We start from the raw sequence: 19,074 nt of genomic DNA, 5'->3' as shown, positions 1-19,074 counted from the left end.
TTTATTTTTCCTCTCTTTTTTCTCACACTCACCATCACACCAAAACCCACCACCCTAATAATAATAATACTCCTACACTACAACACCCCCCACAACCCCCCCCCACCCCCCACACAACCCCCCCCCCCAACCCCCCCCCACACAACCCCCCCCACCCCCACACAACCCCCCCCCCCAACCCCCCCCACACAACCCCCCCCCCACCCCCCACACAACCCCCCCCCCCAACCCCCCCCCCACAACCCCCCCCACCCCCACACAACCCCCCCCCCCACCCCCAACAACCCCCCCCCCCCCCCCACCCCCCCCACACAACCCCCCCCCCACCCCCCACACAACCCCCCCCCCCCCAACCCCCCCACACAACCCCCCCCCCACCCCCCACACAACCCCCCCCCCCCCCCCCCCCACAACCCCCCCCCCACCCCCCACAACCCCCCCCACCCCCACACAACCCCCCCCCCCACCCCCCCACAACCCCCCCCACCCCCCCCACACAACCCCCCCCCACCCCCACACAACCCCCCCCCCACCCCCCACCAACCCCCCCCCCACCCCCCACACAACCCCCCCCCCCCCCCACAACCCCCCCCCCCCCACACAACCCCCCCCCCACCCCCCACACCCCCCCCCACCCCCACCAACCCCCCCCCACCCCCCCACACCCCCCCCCCCCCCCCCCACACAACCCCCCCCCCACCCCCCACACAACCCCCCCCCCCACCCCCCCCCACACAACCCCCCCCCACCCCCACACACCCCCCCCCCACCCCCAACCCCCCCCCCACCCCCCACACAACCCCCCCCCCCACCCCCCACACAACCCCCCCCCCACCCCCCACACAACCCCCCCCCCCACCCCCACCCCCCCCCCACCCCCCCCCCCCCACCCCCCCCCACCCCCCCCCCCCCACATCCCCCCCCCCACCCCCCCACTCATCCCCCCCCCACCCCCCACACCCCCCCCCCACCCCCTCACAACCCCCCCCCTCCCCCCCACACTACCCCCCCCCCACCCCCCCACACAACCCCCCCCCCTCCCCCCCACTCATCCCCCCCCCCCTCCCCCCCTCACTTCCCCCCCCCCACCCCCCACTCAACCCCCCCCCCTCCCCCCACACTTCCCCCCCCCTCCCCCCTCTCATCCCCCCCCCTCCCCCCCTCTCTTCCCCCCCCCACCCCCCCTCACCCCCCCCTCCCCCACTCTTCCCCCCCTCCCCCTCTCCCCCCCCCTCCCCCCTCTTCCCCCCCCCTCCCCCTCTCTTCCCCCCCCCTCCCCCCTCTCTTCCCCCCCCTCCCCCCTCTCTTCCCCCCCCTCCCCCCTCTCTTCCCCCCCCTCCCCCCCTCTCTTCCCCCCCCCCTCCCCCTCCCCCTCTTCCCCCCCCTCCCCCCTCTCTTCCCCCCCCCCCCCTTCCCCCCCCCCCCTCTCTTCCCCCCCCTCCCCCTCTCTTCCCCCCCCCCCCCCCTCCCCCCTCCCCTCGCTCCCCCCCCCCTCCCCCCTCTCTTCCCCCCCTCCCCCTCGCTTCCCCCCCCTCGCTTCCCCCCCCTCCCTATGGAATTACGAGTAGGGCGTGGCTTATATAGAGGGTGGGACGTCACCGTCCAGATTGACCAATGGAAATCCAGATTTGTTTTGGTAATGATAAGGTTAGGGGTAGAGGGGTAAAGTGGTAGTAGCTGCTGCGAACACCACGCCCGGCCGCCTTTGTCTCCCCAGTGGCGATGTTCACTACACACCGCTACACCGGCTACTCATTTGAGGCCGAGTCGACCTAGGGGAGGCCCAGGACCGGTCCAGTTAATCGTCACCGGTGGTGTTGGCCGTGAGCGGGAATCGAACTCGGGCCGCCGGGTTCGTAGCCAAGCGTAGCGCTAACCACTACACCACCGCTACGCACCCACCAACCCACCCACCCACCAACTCACCCACCCACCAACCCACCCACCAACTCACCCACTCACCCACCCACCAACTCACCCACCCACTCACCCACCCACTCACTCACCCACCCACCAACCCACCAACTCACCCACTCACCCACCAACCCACCCTCCAACTCACCCACTCACCCACCCACTCCTCGTCGTGACACCCACCCACCCACCCACCCACTCACCCACCCACTCACCCACCCACCCACTCACCCACCCACCCACTCACCCACCCACTCACCCACCCACCCACTCACCCACCCACCCACTCACTCACCCACCCACCCACCCACTCACCCACCCACCCACCCACCCACTCACCCACCCACCCACTCACCCACCCACCCACCCACTCACCCACCCACCCACTCACCCACCCACCCACCACTCCTCGTAGTGACACCCACCCACTCACCCACCCACCCACCCACTCACCCACCCACCCACCCACCCACTCACCCACCCACCCACCCACCCACTCACCCACCCACCCACCCACTCACCCACCCACCCACTCACCCACCCACCCACCCACTCACCCACCCACCCACCCACTCACCCACCCACCCACTCACCCACCCACTCACCCACCCACCCACCCACTCACCCACCCACCCACTCACCCACCCACCCACCACTCCTCGTAGTGACACCCACCCACTCACCCACCCACCCACTCACCCACCCACCCACTCACTCACTTACTCACCCACCCACCCACCCACTCACCCACCCACTCACCCACTCACCCACCCACTCACCCACTCACCCACCCACTCACCCACTCACCCACCCACCCACTCACCCACTCACCCACCCACCCACTCACCCACTCACCCACCCACCCACTCACCCACCCACCCACCCACTCACCCACCCACCCACTCACCCACCCACCCACCCACCCACCCACCCACTCACCCACCCACCCACTCACCCACCCACCCACCCACCCACTCACCCACCCACCCACCCACCCACCCACTCACCCACCCACCCACCCACTCACCCACCCACCCACCCACCCACCCACCCACTCACCCACTCACCCACTCACCCACCCACCCACCCACCCACCCACCCACCCACTCACCCACTCACCCACCCACTCACCCACCCACCCACCCACCCACCCACTCACCCACCCACTCACCCACCCACCCACTCACCCACCCACTCACCTACCCACCCACCCACCCACTCACCCACCCACCCACTCACCCACCCACCCACTCACCCACCCACCCACTCACCCACCCACCCACTCACCCACCCACTCACCCACCCACCCACTCACCCACTCACCCACCCACCCACTCACCCACCCACTCACCCACCCACTCACCCACCCACTCACTCACTCACCCACCCACCCACCCACTCACCCACCCACCCACCCACCCACCCACCCACCCACTCACCCACCCACCCACCCACTCACCCACCCACCCACCCACTCACCCACCCACCCACCCACCCACCCACCCACTCACCCACCCACTCACCCACTCACCCACCCACTCACCCACTCACCCACCCACTCACCCACTCACCCACCCACTCACCCACTCACCCACCCACTCACCCACTCACCCACCCACCCACTCACCCACCCACCCACTCACCCACCCACCCACTCACCCACCCACCCACCCACTCACCCACCCACCCACCCACTCACCCACTCACCCACCCACCCACTCACCCACCCACTCACCCACCCACCCACCCACTCACCCACTCACCCACCACTCCTCGTAGTGACACCCACACAGAGGGAGGGGCGTCTCTGCTGCTCACAGTCCGTTTGGTTTAATTCACAAAAAAACAGTGAGCCATAGTCCAGCGGCGACACAGCGAGTGTGCGTGTCTCTCTCTCTTTCTGTGTGTGTCTGTCTGTGTGTCTGTGTGTTTGTCTGTGTGCGTGTGTGTGTCTGTGTGCGTGTGTGTCTGTATGTGTGTGTGTCTGTGTGTGTGTCTGTGTGTGTCTGTGTGTCTGTGTGTATGTCTGTGTGTCTGTGTGTGTGTGTGTGTGTCTGTGTGCGTGTGTGTCTGTGTGTGTGTCTGTGTGCGTGTGTGTCTGTGTGCGTGTGTGTCTGTGTGTGTGTCTGTGTCTGTGTGCGTGTCTGTGTGCGTGTGTGTCTGTGTGTGTCTGTGTGTGTGTGTCTGTGTGTGTGTCTGTTTGTGTGTCTGTGTGTGTGTCTGTGTGTCTGTCTGTGTGTCTGTGTGTGTGTCTGTGTGTGTGTCTATGTTTTAGGAGGAGGCAGTATTCCTCCCGAGACTCCTGCACTTGGTCCCAGCAAAATCTACAGACAAAGAGAGAGACACAGAGACACAGAGAGAGAGAGAGACACACACAGAGACACACAGAGAGAGAGACACACACAGAGACAGAGAGAGACACACACAGAAATAGAGACGCAGAGAGACACAGAGAGAGAGAGACACACACACAGAGATACAGAGAGACACAGAGAGACAGAGAAACAGAGAGAGAGACACACAGAGAGAGACAGAGAGAGACAGAGGGACACACATAGATAAACAGAGGGAGACACAGAGAAAGAGAGAGAGACAGGGAGAGAGACATTATTATAGAGACAGACATCATACTACTACTGATGATGATGCAACTGCTGATGATGCTACTGCTGCTACTTCTGCTGCTGATACCGCTGATGATGATGAGTTTACTTCCGATGATGGTGATTGATCCTGCTTATTGTGATTATGATGATTGATCCTACCGCCGATGATGATTCTTCTGATGCTGCGACTGATGATGCTGCGACTGATGATGCTGCTGATGATGTTGCTACTGATGATGCTGCTGCTGATGACGCTGCTACTGCTGCTACTGCTGATGCTGCTACTGCTGATACTGCTACTGATGATGCTGCTACTGCTGATGCTGCTACTGCTGATGCTGCTACTGCTGATACTGCTACTGATGATGCTGCTACTGCTGATGCTGCTACTGATGATGCTGCTACTGATGCTGCTGATGATGTTGTTGCTACTGCTGATACTGCTACTGATGATGCTGCTACTGCTGATGCTGCTACTGATGATGCTGCTACTGCATATGCTGCTACTGCTGATGCTGCTACTGATGCTGCTACTGATGATGCTGCTACTGCTGATGCTGCTACTGATGATGCTGCTACTGCTGATGCTGCTACTGATGATGCTGCTACTGATGATGCTGCTACTGCATATGCTGCTACTGCTGATGCTGCTACTGATGATGCTGCTGCTGATGCTGCTACTGCTGCTACTGCTGATGCTGCTGCTGCTACTACTGCTGCCACTACTACCGCTACTACTACTGCCGCTGCTGCTACTGCTGCTGCTGCTACTGCTGCTGATTGTGTCACCTGTCTCTGCTGCTGCAGCTGCTGCTGCTCCAGCTGCAGCTTCTCCGTCTCAAAGACCACGGGGAGGATGAGGATCATGAAGGAGGTGGTGGAGACCCACAGCAGGGAGCGGCCCAACCTGCACACAACCACCACAACCACCACAACCACCACCACAACCATTACAACCACCACAACTACCACCACCACTACTACTACTACAACCACCACCACAACCGCCACCACCACCATTACAACCACCACCACCACCACCGCCACCACCACCACCGCCACCACCACCGTCGTCACCACCGTCACCACCGTCACCACCGTCACCACAACCACCACCACTGTCACCACCACCGTTACCACCACCGCCATCACCACCACCACCACCACCGTCGTCACCACCACCACCACCATCGCCACCACCACCATCACCACCATCACCACCACCTAAACCACCATCATCATCACCACCACCATCATCACCACCACCATCACCATCACCACCATCGCCACCACTGTCACCACCACTGTCACCACCACCACCATCATCATCACCACCGCCATCACCGTCACCACCACTGTCACCACCATCATCATCATCACCACCACCACCACCGTCACCACCACCGTCACCACCACCACCACCACCGTCACTACCACTCACGTGTAGAGGCTGGCCGTGGCGCTGGAGGCGCTGCGCTGAGCGGAGGAGAGGGAGGAGAGGAGGCGGGGTGGGAACATCTCAGAGAGAGCGCACAGCCTCTCCCACAGGGACTCCTCCATCTACACACAGACACACATAGACACACACAGATACACACACACAGATAGACACACACACACACAGAGACACACACACAGATAGACACACACACAGATAGACACACAGCCTCTCCCACAGGGACTCCTCCATCTACACACACAGAGATAGACACACACAGAGATAGACACAACAACAACCGCCATTCACCACTAAGTGGCGGTGACGTCACCAAGACGCTTGTGCCAGGCCAAGTGCACCTTGAGGCTACCACGTGAAGTGTCGAACGCCCGCTGGCAGGAGGTCACGGGGCAGACCAAGCAGGTGCCACGGGTCGACTGACCGAGATGACCGAGATGACCTAGATGACTGGCTGATGCACCACCTGTGCCCCCAACTGTGCCAACTTGCTGTGCTTTAGCCACCCGGCGCTCCACTCGTTGTTGTGAGCATCGCTCCTCCGCCCTCCGTTGTTGTTGGAGGGCGACTGCCTCAAACTGCCCAGTAGCGTCATTCACAAGCCTCCTCCACAGACGCCGATCTTGACACCGCTGGTACCAGTCATCGGCAAGTCCACTCAGCTCCACGTCCTCCTGTACCACATCACTCCATCTCTTTTCTAGCCCGCGCCACGCCCTTTTAGCCCCCTCGATCCGGCCGAACAAAAGCTGTTTAGGTATGCGGTGGCTGGGCATGCGGGTTACATGATCCAGCCAACGCAGCCATGCCTGCCGGAGGAGCTCACCAATGGGACTTTGCCCAGATCTTTCGAGGATTTGTGAGCTCCTCACACAATCCAGCCTGGTTAAACCTAGGAGCCATTCCCTGTACACCCCAAGGTGTACAAGGAATGGCTCTGACTCCCGGCCACGTAGTTTTACCCGGGCCCGCTCACCATCATGAAGGTCCTTAATGAGTGTGAGCAGAGGGTCAGGGACTCCGAAAGCACGAAGAACAACCCCGAGCCCAGGCCTACTGATGGTATCATAGGCCTTGACCAGGTCAATAAAGCAGAGATGTAAGTCTTGTTGGAATTCCTTACACCTCTGCTGTAGCAGACGGACAGAAAATATGGCATCTGTGCAGGACCGCCCTTTCCTGAAAGCGCATTGGGGCTCTGCAAGCCTCTCCTCAGCGTGCCTGGCAAGGCGATGTTGAATAATCCTTGCCAGTACCTTTCCTAAAATTGAGGTTCCAATGGTGTAAATGCTTACCCCAAGCTCTCATACTCTGATGGTGCATTGTCTTTGAGTTGTGCGCCTTTTGGCGTCATCTGGTCCAACACCATGTGAGACTAGGCTCTAAGGAAAGCTGTCTCGGGTGTGGACCAATAAACTTCAAGGACAGTGCATACATTATTATAGTTGTTTTTTTTGCATTATGACTGCAGGTATTGTGGTCTATGCAAACATGACTCCTTTTAAAAAAGGTGTCAGTTTTGTTGCCAGATATAAGGGTAAAAAAAAACAATTATCAGGACCTTTCCTGGCACACTGAGAAGTGAGATGCCCCTGTAGTTGTTACAGTCTGTGCGGTCCCCCTTCTTAAAGAGGGGGACCCCACAAGGGCATCCTTCCAATCCTGCGGAACCCGTCCAATGGCCCAGACTGTTGTTATGTCATGTAGGGCAGTCTGCGCACAAACGCCACCCCCTCCCTTAGCATTTCGCTTGGGAGATCATCTCTGCCCGGTGCCTTTCCTGGTCTCAGACTCCGGATCGCCTTCAGTACTTCCTCAATGGATGGCACCTCAGCCAGCCACTCACAGGGGGTGACATCCTCCTCCAATATTTTTTTGCAGATGGACACACACAAATAAACACACAGAGATACACACACACTCTCCCCCACAGAGACTCCAATTAGATAGAAACACGCAGATAGACAGACACACAGAGAGAAACACACACAGAGACACACAGACATACACACAGACTCCTCCATCTAGATAGACAGAGACACACAGAGAGAGACACGCACAGAGACAAAGATACACAGACAGAGATACGTAAAAACAGAGATGCATAGAGACACAGAGGAACACAGGGATACATAGAGATATAGAGACTTATCGAGATACACATATATACTGGGATAGAGACACATAGAGACTCATGAGACACATAGACAGAGGGATACATAGAGATACTGAGGTACATAGAGAGAGACAGATATATGCAGGGATACGTAGAGACACAAAGGTAGAGACGTAGAGATTCATAGAGACACAGGGATACATAGAGACACCAGAGGTACATAGATACACAGAGATACACAGGGACACACAAATACACAGGGATACATAGAGACACTTAGGTACATAGATACACAGGGATACATAGAGACACACAGACACACAGGGAAACAGAGACACACAGACACATAGAGATACATAGAGACACACAGACACACAGGGATACAGAGACACATAGGTACATGGAGACACATAGAGATACATAGAGACACACAGACACACAGGGATACATAGAGACACATAGAGATACATAGAGACACACAGGGATACATAGAGACACATAGAGATACATAGAGACACACAGATACACAGGGATACATAGAGACACACAGACACACAGGGATACATAGAGACACATAGGTACATAAAGACACATAGAAATACATAGAGACACACAGGGATACATAGAGACACATAGAGATACATAGAGACACACAGACACACAGGGATACATAGAGACACATAGAGATACATAGAGACACACAGATACACAGGGATACATAGAGACACACAGACACACAGGGATACATAGAGATACACAGGGATACATAGAGACACATAGGTACATAAAGACACATAGAGATACATAGAGACACACAGGGATACATAGAGACACACAGACACACAGGGATACATAGAGACACACAGGGATACATAGAGACACATAGAGATACATAGAGACACACAGACACACAGGGATACATAGAGACACACAGGGATACAGGGATACATAGAGACACATAGAGATACATAGAGACACACAGATACACAGGGATACATAGAGACACATAGAGACACACAGATACACAGGGATACATAGAGAAAGTGACACTGAGGTACATAGACACCGTCTCTGTGTCATCATCACCGCCGTGGTCTCTCTACTGCTGGATGGACAACAACGTGGTAATGTCTCCTCGACCCTGCGTGTGTCCTCTAAACCCACGTGGCAACCCTCCGTCTCTCTCAGTGTCATCATCATCATCACCGCCGTGGTCTCTCCATTGCTGGACGGTGAATAAACATCGATCTCTCACACCGCCCCCACCAACAACCAATGCCAACGATTTTGGGGAGAGTGGGTGAGGGGGGCCCATCGCAAGGCCTCCGGCGCGGGGAATCGAGCACCCGAAGCCCGCAGGGTGAACTAGGCAAGACCGTGGTCCCGAGTGCGGCCTAGGCGAGGGAAACCTCGGGCTCACCTCGTCCTCGTCGAGGTCGTCCTCGTCGTCGATGTCCTCGTCGACTTCGGCCGCCTCGACCGCCCTCCTCTCTTGAATTTCTGCCGACATCACAACTATTTAGATTTTTAATAAAAACTAAGATTTTTTTTTTACTTTCCCCTACAGCGGTGTCGAGTGAGGGAGGCAGTGAAGAGTCGCGCCGATTGGCTGGCGGGGCGTCACGTGGCGCGCGATTGTATTTAATACACCGGATGGGTATAGGGGTGGAGGGAGTTTGTATTTCATAGAGCGGATGGGGGGAGAAACCCGCGAAGCGAGAGCCCCGCCCCGTGCGTGGTGACGTCATCACGCAAAGCGCGAGCCGCCGTCTCTCGTCAACGGCGGGTGCGTAATGCGCGTGGCGTCATCACGCAAAGAGGTGAAACGCGTGCGTGGTGACGTCATCACGTAATGTCCAGCCGCCGCTGGGGTTAGACGTCACCGCACGGTCTGGGCACGCGACGCTGTGTACTGTAATGCGTGTGACGTCATCACGCAAGACAAAACGCGTGCGTGGTGACGTCATCGCGTAAGGCAATCGCCCTCGCGGGAGTAGACGTCACCGCACGACGCTGAGTAACGTAATGCGACACGTCATCACGCAAAGGGGCAAACGCGTGCGTGGTGACGTCATCACGTAAAGCAAACGCCATAGCTGGAGGAGACATCGCCGCAAGTCTGGACACGGCGCTGAGGAACGTAATGCAAGTGACGTCATCACGCCAGACAAACGATTGCGTGGTGACGTCATCACGCAAAGCAACGGACATCGCGCGTCCGTCTGAATACGACGCTCGGTGCGTCGGGCAAGTGACGTCATCACGCACGCTTTGCCCCTCCTTCTACGTCATCACGCACGCCCGCCCCTCCTCGTTGGTGGCTGGACAATTATTTTAAAAAGGGTGGCGACCCCCCCCACCAACCCACCCCTCTACGCCCCTAGCTCTACCTCCTAACCCCCTAACTCCACCCCTTACCCCCCTAGCGTTCCACCTCCTACCCCCTAGCTCCACACCTACTCCCCTAGATCCACCCCTACCCCCTAGCTCCACCCCCTACCCCCCCTAGCTCCACCCCCTACTCCCTAGCTCCACCCCTACCCCCCTAGTTCCACCTCCTACCCCCTAGCTCCACACCTACTCCCCTAGATCCACCCCTACCCCCTAGCTCCACCCCTACCCCCTAGCTCCACACCTACTCCCCTAGCTCCACCCCTACCCCCTAGCTCCACCTCCTACCCCCCTTAGCCCCACCCCTAACCCCCTTAGCTCCACCCCTACCCCTAGCTCCACCCCTACCCCCTAGCTCCACCCCTACCCCTAGCTCCACCTCCTACCCCCTTAGCCCCACCTCCTACTCCCTTAGCCCCACCCCCTACCCCCGAGCTCCACCCCCTACCCCCCTAGTTCCACCCCCTACCCCCCTAACTCCACCCCTACCCCCCCTAGTTCCACCCCTACCCCCCGAGCTCCACCCCTACCCCCTAGCTCCACCCCCTACCCCCCTAACTCCACCCCTACCCCCCCTAGCTCCACCCCTACCTCCTACCTCCACCCCTACCCCCTACCCGACCCCCTACCCCCCTAGCCCCATCCCCATAGCCCCACCCCTACCCCCCTAGCCCCACCCCTACCCCCACCCCCTAGCTCCCCCTCCTACCCCCTTAGCCCCACCCCTACCCCCCTAGCTCCACCCCTACCCCTTAGCCCCACCCCTACCCCCTAGCCCCACCCCCTACCCCTACCCCCACCCCTACCCCTTAGCTCACCCCTACCCCCACCCCCTACCCTACCCCCTAGCTCCACCCCCTACCCCTAGCTCCACCTCCTACACCCTAGCCCCACCCCCTACCCTCCTAGCTCCACCCCTACCCCCGTCCCCTACCCCCTAGCTCCACCCCCTACCCTCCTAACCCCTCCCCTACCCCCTAGCTCCACCCCCTACCCCTTAACCCCACCCCTACCCCCTAGCTCCACCCTCTAGCTCCACCCCTATCCCCTTAGCTCCACCCCCTACCCCCTAGCCCCACCACCTACCCCCTAGCTCCACCCCCTACCCCCTTAGCCCACCCCTACCTCCTAGCTCCACCCCTAACCCCCTTAGCCCACCTCTACCCCCTAGCTCCACCCCCTACCCCCCTAACTCCACCCCCTACCCCCCTAGCCTAACCCCTACCCTCCTAACCCCTCCCCTACCCCCTAGCTCCACCCCCTACCCCCTAGCTCCACCCCCTACCCCCCTAACCCCACCCCTACCCTCCTAGCTCCACCCCCTATCCCCTAAACCCACCCCTACCCTAACCCCACCCCTACTCCTACCCCCACCCCCTACCCCCCTAGTTCCACCCCCTACCCCCTTAGCCCCACCCCTACCCCCTAGCTCCACCCCTACCCCCTTAGCTCCACCTCCTACCCCCTAGCTGCACCTCCTACCCCCACCCCTACCCCCCTAGCTCCACCCCCTACCCCCTAACCACACCTCCTACCCCCTAGCTCCACCCCCTACCCCCTCCCCTACCCCCTAGCTCCACCCCCTTAGCCCCACCCCTACCCCCTAGCTCCACCCCCCCTACCCCCCTAGCCCCACCCCCTAGCTCCACCCCTAACCCCCTTAGCCCCACCCCCTACTCCTAGCCCCACCCCTACCCCCTAGCTCCACCCCTACCCCCTAGCCCCACCCCTACCCCCCTAGCTCCACCCCCTACCTCCTCCCCTACCCCCTAGCCCCACCCCTACCCCTTAGCCCCACCCCTATCCCTTAGCCCCACTCCCTACCCCCTTAGCTCCACCCCCTACCCCTTAGCTCCACCCCCTCCTCCCCCGACTGCCTTCCCCCATTGCCGTTGTGTGCGCGTGCTGGAGGATGCGCGTGCAGGTGAGGAAGTGGACCGCGGTAGCCACGTGGACGTGGGTCGCCAACGACGACAACTGCGGCATCTGCAGGATGCCCTTCAACGGCTGCTGCGCTGAGTGTGAGTGGAGGTGGTGAGGTGGTGGTGGTGAGGTGGTGATGGTGAGGTGGTGGTGGTGGTGGTGCAAGATGCCCTTCAACGGCTGCTGCGCTGAGTGTGAGTGGAGGTGGTGAGGTGGTGGTGGTGAGGTGGTGGTGGTGAGGTGGTGGTAATGAGGTGGTGGTGAGGTGGTGGTGGTGAGGTGGTGGTGAGCACCCCCAGGGGGGCCCTCGCCTGGAACTCGGCTGCCGGCCTCGAGGGAGGCGATGCCGGCAGCGGTTCTAGGCAAGGCCGTGGTCTGAGGCCTTCCTCTCGGCGGCAGTGGAAATACAAAACACAGCCAGCCTCCACCATACCCTGTGTCTCTCTGTGTCTCTGTGTGTGTCTCTCTCTCTGTGTCTCTGTCTGTCTCTCTCTCTGTCTGTCTGTCTCTCTGGCTATCTCTGTCTGTCTCTTTCTGTCTCTCTGTCTGTCTCTCTGGCTATATCTGTCTGTCTCTCTCTGTCTCTCTCTCTGGCTATCTCTGTCTCTCTCTCTCTGTTTGTCTCTCTATCTCACCACACAGAGACACATCGAGACACACCGAGACACACAAAGACCCACAGAGACACATAGAGACGCACAGAGACCCATAGACTCATCGCGCAGAGACCCACAGACTCGCCACACAGAGACTCATAGACTCACCACACAGAGACCCATTGACTCACCACACAGACCCATAGACTCGACACACAAAGACACAGAGACTCACCACACAGAGACCCACAGACTCGACACACAAAGACACAGAGACAGAGAGACCCACAGAGACAGACAAGAGACACAGAGACCCACAGAGGCCCACAGAGACCCATAGACTCATCACACAGAGACCCACAGTCTCTCCCTTTCCCCCGACCCTCATCATTGACCTCTTGCTCCCCCCCCCTTGCTGCCCCGCCTGCTGCCCCCCCCCCCCCCCCCCGTGTGTAGGCAAGCTGCCCGGAGACGACTGCCCGCTGGTGTGGGGGGCAGTGCTCGCACGCCTTCCACATGCACTGCATCCCTCAAGTGGCTCAACTCGCAGCAGCTGCAGCAGCACTGCCCCATGTGCAGGCGCGAGTGGAAGTTCAAGGAGTAGAGAGAGCGGTGGAGGTGGTGGTGGTGGTGGTGATGGTGGTGGAGGTGGTGGTGGTGGTGTAGATGGTGTAGATGGTGGAGGAGGTGGTGGTGTAGATGGCGGAGGGTGGTGGTGGTGTAGATGATGGAGGTGGTGGTGTAGATGATGGGAGGTGGTGGTGGTGGTGGAGGAGGTGATGGTGTAGATGGAGGGTGGTGATGTTGTCGATGATGGAGGTGATGGTGTAGATTGATGGTGGTGATGGTGGTGATGGAGGAGGTGATGGTGGTGATGATGGTGGTGATGGTGTAGATGATGGAGGTGGTGGTGATGGTGGAGTTGAGTGGACTTGGCGATGACCGGTACCAGCGGTGTCAACATCGGCCTCTGTGTTGGAGGAGAAGGAGGTTCGTGATGGACGCCGCTGAGCAGTTGTAGGCAGCCGCCCTCCAGCAACAACGACGGAGGGCGGAGGGGCGACGGCTCACAACAACGAGCGGAGCGCCGGGGCGGCCTAAAGCGCAGCGAGTCTCGTACCAGCGGTCATCCCGGTCGGTCGACCTGCAGCGCCTAGCTGGGTCAGCAACCTTGACCTACTGCCGGTGGACGTTCGACACTTCACGTGGTCTCGACGTGCACCTAGCCTGGCACGGGGCGCCGTGGCGACGTCCCCGTCGCTTAGTGGCGGATGGCGGTTGTTGTTAGTGGTGGTGGTGATGGTGACAGTGAGGATTGAGAGATAAGATCCGGGGATATTGTTTCTGTGGGCAGATTTGTGTGGCCAGATGTGTGTGTGTGTGGGCAGGTGTGTGTGTGTAGGTATGTCTGTGTGTGGGCAGGTGTGTGGGTAGGCAAGTGTGTGTCGGCAGGTGTGTGGGTAGGTGTGTGTGTGGGCAAGTGTGTCGGCAGGTGTGTTTGTGTGTGGGCAGGTGTATGTGTGGGCAGGTGTGTGTGTGAGCAGATTGTGTGTGTGTGTGTGAGCAGATTGTGTGTGTGGGTAGGGGTGTGTGTGTGGGCAGGTGTGTGTGGGCAGGTGTGTGTGTGGGCAGGTGTGTGTGTGGGCAGGGTGTGTGTGGGGGGGGGGATTGGTAGTGTAGCGGGTTAACTCCTACGAATCCAGCATAGACCTGAGTTGGATTCCCGCTCTCAGCCACCACCACTCAGTGATGGCGATTATCTGAACCGGTTCTGGGTCTCCTCTAGGTCTACACAGCCTCAAATGGGCACGGGTGGTGCGTCGTGAACATCGCTAGCACTGGGGGAGAGACAAAGGCGGCCGGGCGTGGTACTGGCCACCCACCCCCTCTGTGTGTGCCACAGTGCCCGGTCCGCCTTCATAGGCGCTTGATACTCGCTAGCTAACAGCACTTGCCCTTACAGTCTGTTACAGGCTACACGGGGGATTTTTGTAGTTGAGATATTGTGTGTGTGTGGGGAGATGTATAGGTGAGATATTGTGTGGATGTGGGGAGATGTATAGGTGAGATATTGTGGGAGGGGGAGGGTGTATAGGTGAGATATTGTGTGTGTGTGTGGGGAGAATTTGTTTCGATGATCTTAACCGTGTTGGCTGATGAATAAAGACGCATTGCACCTGCAGGTTGGGTTCATTCTGAGTTGGCGAGTCTGTGGGTCTCTGTGGCGAGTCTGTGTGGTGAGTCTGTGGGTCTATGGGTCTCTATGTGGTGAGTCTATGGGTCTTTATGTGGTGAGTCTGTTGTGAGTCTCTGTGTCTCTGTGTGGCGAGTCTATGGGGGGTGGTGGAGAGAGGGGGGGGGAGTTTTCCCGCCCTTTCTAACGGTCACCTGGGGGGGGGGGGTGGAGGGAGGGGGGTTTCCCGCCCTTTCTAACGGTCACCTCACGTGGGGGGGTGGGGGGGGGCGATGGAGGGAGAGGGGGGGTTTCCCGCCCTTTCTAACGGTCACCTGAGGTGGGAGGGGGGGTGGTGGAGGGAAAGGGGGGGGGGGGTTCCCGCCCTTTCTAAACGGTCACCTCGGGGGGGGGGGGGGTGGAGGGGAGGCGGGTTTCCCGCCCCTTTCTAACGGTCACCTCACGTGGGGGGGGGGGCGATGGAGGGAGAGGGGGGGGTTTCCCACCCTTTGTAAACGGTCACCTGAAGGGGGGGGCGATGAAGAGAGAGGGGGGGGTTCCCGCGCTTTCTAAACGGTCACCTCACATGGGGGGGGGGGGTGGAGGGAGGGGGGTTTCCCGCCCTTTCTAACGGTCACTTGAGATGGGGGGGGGCGATGGAGGGAGAGGGGGGGGGGTCCCGCCCTTTCTAACGGTCACCTGAGGTGGGGGGGGGGCGATGGAGGGAGAGGGGGGGGTTTCCCGCTCTTTCTAACTGTCATCTGGGGGGGGGGGGGGAGGAGGGAGGGGGGGGGTTTCCCGCCCTTTGTAACGGTCACCTGAGGTGGGGGGGGCGATGAAGGGAGAGGGGGGGTTCCCGCGCTTTCTAACGGTCACCTCACATGGGGGGGGGCGGTGGAGGAAGGGGGGTTTCCCGCCCTTTCTAACGGTCACTTGAGATGGGGGGGGGGCGATGGAGGGAGAGGGGGGGGGGTTCCCGCCCTTTCTAACGGTCACCTGAGGTGGGGGGGGGGCGATGGAGGGAGAGGGGGGGGTTTCCCGCCCTTTCTAACTGTCACCTCGGGGGGGGGGGGTGGAGGGAGAGGGGTTTCCCGCCCTTTCTAACGGTCACTTGAGGTGGGGGGGGGGCGATAGAGGGAGAGGGGGGGTTCCCGCCCTTTCTAACGGTCACCTGAGGTGGGGGGGGGCGATGAAGAGGGGGGGGTTCCCGCGCTTTCTAACGGTCACCTCACGTGGGGGGGGGGGGTGGAGGGAGGGGGGTTTCCCGCCCTTTCTAACGGTCACTTGAGATGGGGGGGGGCGATGGAGGGAGAGGGGGGGGGGTTGCCGCCCATTTTTAACGGTCACCTCACGTGGGGGGAGAGGGTGATTCCCGCCCTTTTTAACGGTCACCTGAGGTGCGGGGGGGGGGGAAGTTTTCCCGCCCTTTCTAACGGTCACCTGAGGTGCGGGGGGGGGGGTTTCCCGCCCTTTCTAACGGTCACCTGAGAGAGCCGTTGCTAATTCAAATTTCTCCGTTCGCCTGTGGGAGCTTTCCGAGGTGAGGGGGGTGGTGAGGGTGGTGGTGAGGGGGGGTGGTGAGGGAGATGGTGAAGGGGGTGGTGAGGGTGAGGGGGGTGGTGGTGAGAGGGTGGTGGTGAGGGGGGGGTGGTGAGGGGGATGGTGGTGAGGGGGGTGTGAGGGAGGTGGTGAGGGGGGTGGTGAGGGGGGTGGTGAGGGTGGTGGTGAGGGGGGTGGTGAGGGTGGTGGTGGTGGTGGTGAGGGGCGTGGTGAGGGTGGTGGTGGTGAGGGGGGTGGTAAGGGGTGTGAGGGAGGTGGTGGTTGAAGGGGGTGAGGGGGTTGGTGGTGAGGGTGGTGGTGTGGGGGGTGGTGGTGAGGGTGGTGGTGGTGGTGAGGGTGGTGGTGGTGAGGGTGGTGGTGGTGAGGGGGGTGGTGGTGGTGAGGGGGGTGGTGAGGGTGGTGGTGGTGAGGGGGGTGGTGAGGGGTGTGAGGGAGGTGGTGGTTGAAGGGGTGAGGGGGTGGTGGTGAGGGGGGTGGTGGTGAGGGGGGTTGTGGTGAGGGGGGTGGTGAGGGGGGTGGTAAGGGTGGTGGTGAGGGTGGTGGTGAGGGTGGTGAGGGGGGTGAGGGAGGTGGTGGTGGTGAGGGGGGTGGTGGTGAGGGGGTGGTGAGGGTGGTGGTGGTGAGGGGTGGTGGGTGGTGGTGAGGGTGGTGGTGAGGGTGGTGGTGGTGAGGGGGGTGGTGGTGAGGGTGGTGGTGGTGAGGGGGGTGGTGGTGAGGGGGGTGGTGGTGAGGGTGGTGGTGGTGAGGGTGGTGGTGAGGGTGAGGGGGCGTGGTGGTGGTGGTGAGCGGGGTGAGGGGGGTGGTGGCGAGGGGGGGTGGTGAGGGGTGGTGGTGAGTGGTGGTGGTGAGTGGGGTGGTGGTGGTGAGGGGGGTGGCGGTGAGGGGTGGTGGTGAGGGCTGGTGAGTAGTGTTGGTAAGTAGTGGTGGTGAGTAACATTATTCTCCTCGCGTAAAAATAATGGTAGAGCATTTAAACAAGTAACGTGGAATTTCCATCCGCGTTCCTGGTGATACTTTAACAGCAGCAGCAAAAGTAACAAGAAAGTTTAACGCTACAGCCCCGCCTATGTCTAAAAATTTACATTTTATACGTTCATATTTTATATTATCTCCACAAAGACACTAAAAGGTGGTGATGATGGTGGTTGTTGTTAGAGAAGAGAGTGGTTAGGTGGGTGAGTGAGTGGCCGGGCGTGGTGGTGGTAGCCACCCACCCCCTCTGTGTGTGCCACAGGGGGATTTTTGTATTTGTAGTTGAGATATTGTGTGTGTGGGAGGAGGAGATGTATAGGTGAGATTGTGTGTGGATGTGGGGAGATGTATAGGTAAGATATTGTGTGTGGGAGGGGGAGATGTATAGGTGAGATATTGTGTGGATGTGGGGAGATAATTCGTTTCGATTATCTTAACCGTGTTGGCTGATGAATAAAGACACATTGCACCTGCAGGCTGGGTTCATTCTGAGTTGGTGAGTCTGTGGGTCTCTGTGTGGTGAGTCTATGGGTCTCTGTGTGGTGAGTCTATGGGTCTCTGTGTGGTGAGTCTATGGGTCTCTGTGTGGTGAGTCTGTGGGTCTCTGTGTGGTGAGTCTATGGGTCTCTGTGTGGTGAGTCTGTGGGTCTCTGTGTGGTGAGTCTGTGGGTCTCTGTGTGGTGAGTCTATGGGTCTCTGTGTGGTGAGTCTATGGGTCTCTGTGTGGTGAGTCTGTGGGTCTCTGTGTGGTGAGTCTGTGGGTCTCTGTGTGGTGAGTCTATGGGTCTCTGTGTGGTGAGTCTATGGGTCTCTGTGTGGTGAGTCTGTGGGTCTCTGTGTGGTGAGTCTGTGGGTCTCTGTGTGGTGAGTCTATGGGTCTCTTTGTGGTGAGTCTATGGGTCTCTGTGTGGTGAGTCTGTGGGTCTCTGTGTGGTGAGTCTGTGGGTCTCTGTGTGGTGAGTCTATGGGTATCTGTGTGATGATTCTGTGGGTCTCTGTGTGATGAGTATGTGGGTCTCTATATGGTGAGTCTGAGCTTCTGTGTAGTGAGTCTATGGGTCTTTGTATGGTGAGTCTATGGGTCTCTATGTTATGAGTCTGTGGGTCTCTATGTGGTGAATCTGTGGGTCTCTGTGTGGTGAGTCTGTGGGTCTCTGTGTGGTGAGTTTGTGGGTCTCTATATGGTGAGTCTGAGCTTCTGTGTGGTGAGTCTATGGGTCTCTGTGTGGTGAGTGTGGGTCTCTGTGTGGTGAGTCTATGGGTCTCTATTTGGTGGGTCTGTTGTGAGTCTGTAGGTCTCTGTGTGGTGAGTCTGAGCTTCTGTGTGGTGAGTCTATGGGTCTCTGTGTGGTGAGTCTATGGGTCTC

The 19,074-nt window shown here is 59.7% G+C and overlaps 2 protein-coding genes and 1 long non-coding RNA gene across 3 annotated transcripts; 2 read left to right on the top strand and 1 right to left on the bottom strand.

Annotated features, from left to right (window-relative positions):
- Positions 1 to 3,693: 3,693 nt before the first annotated feature.
- On the bottom strand, positions 3,694 to 9,723 carry TOMM22 (translocase of outer mitochondrial membrane 22). Its single transcript, XM_078884622.1, has 4 exons — positions 9,513 to 9,723; positions 5,962 to 6,080; positions 5,310 to 5,427; positions 3,694 to 4,238 (listed from the first exon to the last, which is right to left on the bottom strand). The coding sequence occupies exons 1-4, from the start codon at positions 9,600 to 9,602 to the stop codon at positions 4,179 to 4,181; spliced, it is 387 nt and encodes a 128-aa protein (XP_078740748.1). The 5' UTR covers positions 9,603 to 9,723; the 3' UTR covers positions 3,694 to 4,178.
- Positions 9,724 to 12,356: 2,633 nt separating this feature from the next.
- Positions 12,357 to 13,639, top strand: ANAPC11 (anaphase promoting complex subunit 11). Its single transcript, XM_078884620.1, is given in 4 exon segments — positions 12,357 to 12,504; positions 13,459 to 13,493; positions 13,495 to 13,530; positions 13,532 to 13,639. Coding segments are annotated over 4 exon segments (255 nt in total). The 5' UTR covers positions 12,357 to 12,395; the 3' UTR covers positions 13,607 to 13,639.
- A 107-nt stretch (positions 13,640 to 13,746) lies between these two features.
- LOC144954037 (uncharacterized) lies at positions 13,747 to 15,182 on the top strand. Its single transcript, XR_013641010.1, has 2 exons — positions 13,747 to 14,424; positions 14,455 to 15,182. It is a non-coding gene; the product is annotated as an uncharacterized LOC144954037 (long non-coding RNA).
- The last annotated feature ends 3,892 nt before the right edge of the window (positions 15,183 to 19,074 follow it).

Source organism: Lampetra fluviatilis, unplaced genomic scaffold (genome assembly GCF_964198595.1).
Source record: "Lampetra fluviatilis unplaced genomic scaffold, kcLamFluv1.1 SCAFFOLD_513, whole genome shotgun sequence".
NCBI classification, from domain to species: domain Eukaryota; kingdom Metazoa; phylum Chordata; class Hyperoartia; order Petromyzontiformes; family Petromyzontidae; genus Lampetra; species Lampetra fluviatilis.
This window is presented reverse-complemented; position numbering and strand designations above follow the sequence as displayed.